The sequence below is a fragment of the Primulina huaijiensis genome, chromosome 3, assembly GCF_012295235.1.
Source record: "Primulina huaijiensis isolate GDHJ02 chromosome 3, ASM1229523v2, whole genome shotgun sequence".
Classification (NCBI taxonomy): Eukaryota; Viridiplantae; Streptophyta; class Magnoliopsida; order Lamiales; family Gesneriaceae; genus Primulina; species Primulina huaijiensis.
The window spans coordinates 6980617-6989893 of record NC_133308.1 but is presented as its reverse complement, the minus strand read 5'-3'; the positions used below and the strand labels follow the sequence as shown (position 1 = coordinate 6989893).

Here is a 9277-nt window from a genome sequence, read left to right as displayed (position 1 = left end):
GTGGGTCTGTTACACTTTCCTGGCTACCCGAAATCCTGAGTAGAGATGGCCCGAGTAAAGGATATATCATGAGGTTTCACCAAATTAGATTAAAATAAAATTGTTATTCTACTTCTCATGACATTGAAATTTCACAACTATAATATTACCTCTTATAATATAATCAAACTAATTAAAATACAAATATATTTTTTTAAAAAAAATAAAGAATTGTATAACACAATAATTATTAATGTGTGTGTAAGAGAGAGAGAGAAATACACCTATTGGGCCGCCCCTCGCTTCCAGGCCGTTGGATCAATTAGCATCTCAACATGTGAGGTAGACCCACGAAGACAATTCAATAACAATTTCTCGTAATTAATATGTAAATTTCTATTTAAAGTTAAATATTATATTCTAATCTTTGGTAATAATTATATATAGATGATGGATTCTAGACTTAGGGTGAATGGTTGGGGGTTCTGTATCAGAAAATAGTGGGGCTTTGGTACATTTAGAAAGTATAAATGGAATTGACTGTCATTAAATGAACTAAATTTAGGACGATATCTTGAGGATGACATTTAATTGTAAGCAATCTATTAGTTCAACTTTAATACAAATTTAAAACAAAAAATAAATAAATAATTTTCACTCCTTTATTTTTACACTACATTTAAAAAAAGAATATTGTATGCACTTTTAAGTGTCCCTTATCCAGTGGCTCGAGTATGTGAGCTAACCGGCGGCTAGTCGCCGTCGTGTCACCGGATATTTCCCTCCTTTCTGGATACACCAAGATGTCAAATTTGATGTCTATGATTTATAATTCATTTGATATTAAATCTTTTTGTTCGAAAATATTAATTTATACACTCTCTTCTTAAAACTCAAAAAAAAAAAAGAGTCAAACTCGATGTTGAATATTAGATAATTATGCATGAGCGATTAACAAAATAAACGTAAATCATACCAAAAAAGAAAGAAGAGAAGGAAAGGAAAGGAAAGGTAAGGAAAGGAAATATAACAGGTGATGTAACCAAATGGTCCAAGATCAGTAGAAAAAAGCAGCTAAAGATGTTTCAAAGTTAAATTAAAATGGTTCATTCCCCGTGGCCACAAGTGTTCACCATCAGTCACATTTTTAAGTACCCCATACACTTGAAATTACTTTGGATAAATATAAAATGATTTCACCTTGCTTTTTTGGCTCCAATAATAATAAATAAATAAAAACAATAATTAGGTAGATCGATCGTTGCTAGCTACTAAATTCAGTGCCTACGTACGATGAATCTGTCCTGGTCAAATGGATTTGAGAATAGGAACTACGACTCCCTTTGGTCAAGATGCAAAGGACTCGTCCAAATGTTTGTTGGAACCTTCTTTCCCTTCGACGCACGAGGCAACTGCTCAACTAATTCCTTTTTTTTTATTATTATTAATTTTTCAGGATATATACCAAGAATGTTTTATTTTGGATATTGTTGGAAAATAATTAGTACGAGGCCATACATAAACAAAAGTAAAAATATATGTTTTTAAGGAGGAATTTTATCTGACAATAATTAATTTAGAGCTTCATGCATACGTTCAAATACTGTCAAACAGAATTGTGTAATAAATTTGGATTTGAGGTGTGTTTCTTTAACTAGAGCAAACCTACCGAGATTAGTGGATCCAATTTGGAGTGAATAGACGTAATTTCATATGATTTAACCAAATTTTATTACATTGATTAAATTTAATTGGATAATAAAATAAAAAAGTAGTTAGATAATATTTTTCTAGTATATTTTAATAAATAAAATAATTTAGACTGTAATATTCAATTATTAATCTAAATCTATGAGTTTTATATAATTTTTTAAACCTTCCAGTTTCTATTTTTACTTAATTTTTAAAGTCGTTTACGTCAAGTGTCAATCACTTTTAATTTAGCAGTGACAAAATAATAAATAACAAAAAATAAATAAATAAATTTGATCCTAATTTCCTATCCGAAACATAATTATAATATCAAATGTGAATGAAATTCACATAAAAATCTAAGGATTTCAATGGGTCCGGGTTTTACCCAGACCCGCAATGGACCCATCCCATCTGGGGCGAGTTTGAGCATACTAAATGGGTCATGGGACGGATCTCGGGTCCAATTTTTGAGACCCGTTTGGGTATGGGGCGGGTCATGGGTCCTATAATACCCAACCCATACCCGCTCCATATATGTGGATATAAATTGATGTGCTCGCGAAGATGGTTGTGAGGTGACGTGGAAGGTAAATAAATCACATTTTTATTTTGTCATTGTACTTTCATTTTAATTTTGTTACTATACTTTCTCTCTTTAAATTACATTTTTTTTACGGTTTTAAATTACAGTTTTATTTTTTCATTGTACTTTCTCTCTTTAATTTTGTAAGTAATTCTTCAATTAATTTACCAACTTGTCCCACCATTCTTGATGAAGAGGAAGATGATACTGAATAATGTGTCTGAAAGATTGCTTACTCGCTGATTTTACATTGATCTTTTTAAGTTCTGTTATAACTTATTTTTGAGGATGTCAAGACTTTATTGGAGAGCTAGTAACTCTTTTTTTTATGCGATTCATTATGTCGTGAAAATAATTTGTTTGTTATTATTAAGTGTGGTCGAAGACATGAATTAGTTTTCTATTGTGTTGTATTTAGAGGATTGTTTGTTTCATAATTCAGTCATGTGATAAGAAGATTATTGTTTTCATTTTATAAAAATTCGGGTCTCACTGGTCTCGCTGGTCTACCCGACCCCATTTCGTTTTCGGGGTGGGGTGGGTCCGAAGAATATTTAACCGGGATGGGGCGGGTAATGAGTCCAAGTTTTCTTCATGGGACGGGTCTTGGGTTTAACCATACCCGTCCCATTGGCATCTCTTAAAAAAATCCCATATATCTAATCGAGTTATCTCCTTTTTGTCGCCAAATAGAAGATAAGAAGTTCAAAATAGTTGGCATTCTTACTCTCCCGAGAGCGATACTATTTGAGCTTTTATCGCTACTTGTCACGAAACTTTGGCCTTTTGCGACCTCCAAAAATAACCCCAACCATTTTCATTCATCACACCACCATCAACGTTAGAAACTGGTTCACATGATGATTTTTTTATATAGAGAAATTGGTCTTCAGTCTCCAGCCGTAGATTTTTTTTGTGTTCAGTCCTTGGGTACTTTTTTAATACCACATTTTCAAATGAAGTGTACCACATTTCCACANTATATATATGTTTTGTCATTGGTTTTATAATTATTGGGGTTTTTGTCTCCGTCGATACTGTTGACTATCCAATCCACAAAATATGTAGGTCCCAAAAGGAAACCTTTCAGTGCCATGAATCTGGACCATGTGTTAGTTTCGTCTTCTGTCTCCATGTTTTTGTAATTCTTGTAATAAGAACAAATTCCCATATTTTTATCGTGCTGAAGACCTTAACAATGTTGCATATGAATGGTATGTTAGACGATCGTTTTCATGTATTCAAGTTGCAACAGAAGTTATAAAATATTTTGTTTTGACATTAAATATGTTTATTGGGCGTCGTATTATTTAAACATTCATGAGTTATTAGAATAGTTTATCTTTGCGTTATAACCTCGGCTCCAACTATTCCGGATTTTAAGTGGAGATAGTACTTGTTATAAATTCTTACGAACAGATCCTTCTGATTTTCCAATCGTCTAATAAGGTCCACGATCAGAAATTGTATTACTTATATAAATCGCACTAGAGATCTAAAAGAATATATACATATATATTTATTTATGTTTTAAATTAGATAACTGTTATTTAATTACTAAATTAATTATGAATTAATATATTTTAGACTCTTCTAGAATGCTTCATCAAAATTTTGCACTTATTAGTCACTATTAAGAATTTGTTGTTTAATAACTATATTTTAAATTTCTAAATAAATAATTGTGACTAGTAATCAACTTATAAACTCCTTTATAAGCAATATGTTTGATTTCCGTCAAACTACAGTCGTCAAATTCAACTCCTTGAATTTGCCTATCTCAATGAAAACACATAATTCAATACTTGTGTGACCCTCAATGGTTCATGGATACAGCTAGCTGTAGGTTCAAAATTTCATGTGATTCAGAACAACATTTGTTCTTATTCGGGCTTACTCTAATTAGCTTCATTCTTTTTATTAATCCTTTGATCTAGAACGTTAGAACTTAAGTCTAATTACACCTTTCAAATCATGTTAAAAACGTCTAATAGAATCACCTCATGCTTCTCTAGGTATCACTGATTGTGTCTGCAAGAAACTTAAGTTATGGTTGACTTACCGTACAATTCTTTCAACTCATATATCTCTATCGAAACTGCAACCATTGGTATATCAAAAGTTGTAAATGAATTTGACAATGATGTGACGTATATTTGACTAATCATAGTGACATGATACATACAACTGACGAAAAACATTTCTTAAATGCACATGTCTTATTCTGACTAGATATTATTGCACTATTAATTTATCAGATCACATATGATCATTTCACACGTAGGTAAGCAGTGAATCCCCGACCACAATGCATTGATTCCTACGTATTTCGAAACTACACCCAAATTCGTCACCTGATGACTTTCATTGGAGTTGGTAAATAGATCAAAGTGCATGCTAGTACGTAGAGCCTCCACGTTGTCCTAGTTCAAAGAACTAATGGTGTACAACTATCTCCACGAACTATTCCACTCAATAACTGATAATCACTTGGAAAGTCCGATGGAGAGTTATTTAGTGTATCATCAAATGATCATTCATATGTATGAATGAATATCTCCATCCCTTACGAATGAAACATGATATTTACACAACATATGATACGTTCAAGCTCGAACGACATTTATCTTTATTTTAGGCAACTGAATCGACTAAGAACAGGTTTAGAATATACATTATGCTTCCTAATGAATTTCATAATATTACGTTGAGACGTAGACCTCATGGTATATATTGTATATTTAGTCCATCATCAAATGATAATTGATCCATATGAGCCAAATACGGATCCAACTCTAATACCTAAGTAAATGCAGTGATGCAAATGCAATATTACATTAGCTTCTAATATTCTACATATCTTCGATATTCAAAACTCTTGAAGATCTGAGCCCACCATCTTCAAATCTTGATCTCTCACTAAATCTAATATTTAAATTAAATTTTCATGGCACACTATAATACAAATTTAAGATGTGAAAACGGACTATAAACCATACCCTCTTTAAATAATTATTAAATAATTAAAAACACAATAATGTAAAATATCCGAACATACACTAGCACTTTAGTCATGACTCTTGATCATCCTCATACCTTATAAAATCATATATTATATAAAAATTATATTAGATATTATCACTTAAACCATGTATCTTGTAATTTTATCATAAACTGCAATAATTAAAAATAAATTGATAAATTGAATAAACGCGTTTACTCAATTTTCCAATTAATTTATTAATAATTAAAATTTCTTATAAAATAGCTTTTACCTTAAATAATAAAAATCTAATTATTTATTATTTATTTTGTAAGAAAATTTCATAATTTTATCAAAGTTTATTTTTAAGGGTTAATTTGATTAAATTTTCACAAAACATCAATGTGACCCGAAAATATCAAAAATTAGAAATTCACCCCGAGCCCCGTAAAAAATAGATTATGTGGAGCAGGGCTGCTCGAGATTCCAAAAAAATTTACTGAAAGTTTATTGGGCAGTCGTCCGCAAATTTTTTTGTGTTACAAAAATCAAATTTTCAGGGGCTACAACTTTCTGGAATTTCAAACGCGGCTAGAAACAAATTACTCAACACGATTTAAAAATAAGCAAACGAATCATATGATAGATAAACATGACTCTGATAGCACTGTTGGAATATCGTTATCTCTCACCCAGATAGATGCGGAAGTTTTTAAAAAATTTATTTTGACGTTCAAAACATTCCTTAAGCGTCACAAGATTTACAAGACTCATAGAGTATTTTAGAATAGTTTACCTTTGTGTATATAACGTCGGCTCCAACTATTCCGGATTTTAAGCGGATATATGCTTTTACTTTATTGTAAATTCCTACAAACAGATCTTTCTGCTTCTTCAATCGTCTAATCAGATCTACGATCATAAACTGTATCCCTCGTCTATATCACATTAGAACTCTAAATGAAATTTGCGTCGATAGTTGATCGTCGGAATTTCAGAATTTATGTGGCAGTGTAGTGGCGTCAGGGAGGTAGCAGGGCAGAGTAGTGGAGTCGTGGCCCTGTGCTTCCTTGAGGAGGGTGGCCGATTTTTTTCTCAAGTAGAGAGACCGATATTTTTATTAACCTATTTGGCAAATTTTTTACAATTTTCCAGTGAAGGTAATTTAAAAGGTAAATTGAGGACTTTTACTGTTAATAACATAAACAACAAATCTTGTAAAGAATTCCAAATCGGCTGACATGTCTCAACATTAATAAAACATCCTCGGCCATGTCTCCCAAATATTCATATTTTTTTCCTATTATATTTAATTTAATACATGTATTTATGTAAGAGATAGTGGGACCCCCGCCGCCGTACGTCATCCCTACTGTTTTGACTCACGTGCCAATATGCTACATTGCCAAAAACATCCCTTTTACCCAATTTTCATCTAAAATTTTTCACCCTCATAAAATAATTTAATAAAATATTTAATGATTAATAAAATATTTAATGAAATAAATCCAGTTTTCCATGGGTATATAAATCCCCGAGTGTTGAAAAATATACGCCAAACTTTACTCCAACAAGAAAGAACAACCTTAAAATCAATCCAACGACAATGGATTCTTCCATCTTCCAATACCAATACCAATACCAATACCAATTTCAATACCCCTTATCAGAATACTCCCCGGAATGTTCACTAGATTCCCCCAATTCCCTTTCCATGGAGTTCCATGATTTTTCTCTCCCGTTCAACATGAATGATTCTGAAGAAATGCTCCTGTTCGGAGTTCTGGCAGAGGGCGTCAAGGAATCCTCGGAGTCAAACTCGAATTCATCATGTAAGGAAGAAGAGGTGGATTCCCATGTCAAGAGGGTAGCAGAAGACAAGCAGGAGAAGTCCTACAGAGGGGTCAGGAAGCGGCCGTGGGGGAAGTACGCGGCCGAGATAAGAGACTCGACGAGGAACGGCGTCCGTGTCTGGCTGGGTACTTTCGACAGTGCGGAGGCCGCTGCCTTGGCTTATGACCAAGCTGCATTCTCCACGAGGGGTTGCGCGGCGGTCCTGAACTTCCCGGTGGAGAGGGTGAAGGAGTCTCTCCAAGAAATGAAGTGCGGGATGGAGGAGGGGTGTTCGCCGGTGATTGCTTTGAAGAAAAAGCATTCGACGAGGAAGAAGAAATCAGGGGTAAGTAGTAAGAAGATCTGCAATAATCAAGAAGTGGGAAATATGGTGGTTTTAGAGGATTTGGGGGCAGAATATTTAGAGCAACTTTTGAGCTGTTCATATTCTTCTTCATCCTCCTCTTCACAAAACCTCTCAATTTGATGATTTTTGTTTTTTTTGTTTTTTTTTTTATGTATAACTTTTGGGATTGCACCTTAAATTTTGATTCCTTCTTTTGTCGAATCTTGAAATGTTTATTATTTTAGATGTTGTAATAACCCACCACCTCAACTAAATTGAGAGTGAGCTAGGTTTGTTCATGTGACATTAAAGTTTATATACATATATATATGTATGTATATATGTATGTGTGCCAATTAACAAGTTCTTTGTTCGTTTCAATATTGTATTCGTGATTAAAATCACAAATTAATTGAATTATTATGATTTTAGAATGGGAGGTGAAGGAAGATGAATACAAAATAAGATGACTCAAGGTGGGGTTTATTTGATGCTATACAACTTGCTCCGTAATCAATAATGAAATTATATCCATTTCGAGAAAATGATGGGATACCAAATCAAAAGTCAGCACACATGAGCTCTATGTCCTAGAGTTTGATTTTCTGGACATTAATTATCTTATCCCAAAGATCGTGTAATATTATTATATATCCTGTCCTTTTTTTTTTTTTATTTATTTATAAAAACTTTGTCAAGTGAAATTAAATTACTTGATGAATCAAGATCATGCATCCTATAATGTATTAGCTTTACTGAGGCAAAAAGGTTGAAGCAAAATGGTGGGGGCAACGGCTATTGTTCATGCAGGGTGGAAAGCTAAAATGATTAAAAATCTCGTTCCCGGCCCCTTCGTTGGATCTCTATTTGTTCACTAGAAGCTTTGTGTCGGTCGAAGCTCCACGTTTTGCAGGAGCCCCCAAGACAATAATACACGATGATTATTACTTTCAAATCGTTCAATGGATTATTGCTTTCTTGAAGTATTTTTTTTTTTTTTGGAAAGGAAGTAAATTTAATTTTGGAACTTATTTATTCAAAAAATTATAAGTCGCTGGGGGAAGAAAAAAAGAAAGTTACCAAGAAATAACATAAGCCCAACTTTTATGAGCAAGGACAAGACTGTATCATCCAAGCCCATCACGTTAACGGCTCACTTCTTTATTTCTTCTTGAGATTTTCATAAACTAGCCAGGCACATAATATTAAAATTTGTAAGTATGAGTATTTAAATAATTATTTAAAATTATTGATATAATGAATATATTTAATTATTATTTAATTTTTTTTATATATTTGATATCATATTCAAATAAAGATAACAATACTGTCGTTAAATTGAATTATTTATAATTATATTTAATATATTGATTGAGTGAAATTATTACTAATAAAAAATATTAAAAAATCATATATTATTTGCTTATTAAAATTTTAAAGAATAAATAAATATATTTCAAAAATTAAAAATAATTTATTAGATGAAATTTTTAATTATTTTTTGAACATTTTTAAAAAATTTATCCTAAAGTTCTAGTTAAAAAACATAATAATATCGATTTATAGAAAGTCAATATACCAAAAATTCACGATGACATTCTTTACTAAAAATTTGAAAAACGTAATATTATATAAATTCTTTTATAGTTTATTTAATATTTTAGAGACTATGTAGAAAGAAATATATAAAAATAATACAAAACCCAAAACTGTAACGTAAATTAAATGAAATGATATAATTACCAAATATTTAAGAGAGTATTATTTACACTCTACTTTTTTAAAAATACAATTCATATTTCTTTTTGTTAATATAAAATTTGAATATAAGTTTTGGTGATCACAAACTAAATTGATA

The 9277-nt window shown here is 31.7% G+C and overlaps 1 protein-coding gene across 1 annotated transcript; it reads left to right on the top strand.

Moving 5' to 3' along the window:
• The first annotated feature begins 6778 nt into the window (after nucleotides 1–6778).
• On the top strand, nucleotides 6779–7757 carry LOC140973415 (ethylene-response factor C3-like). Its single transcript, XM_073436175.1, has one exon. The coding sequence runs from the start codon at nucleotides 6847–6849 to the stop codon at nucleotides 7558–7560; it is 714 nt and encodes a 237-aa protein (XP_073292276.1). The 5' UTR covers nucleotides 6779–6846; the 3' UTR covers nucleotides 7561–7757.
• The last annotated feature ends 1520 nt before the right edge of the window (nucleotides 7758–9277 follow it).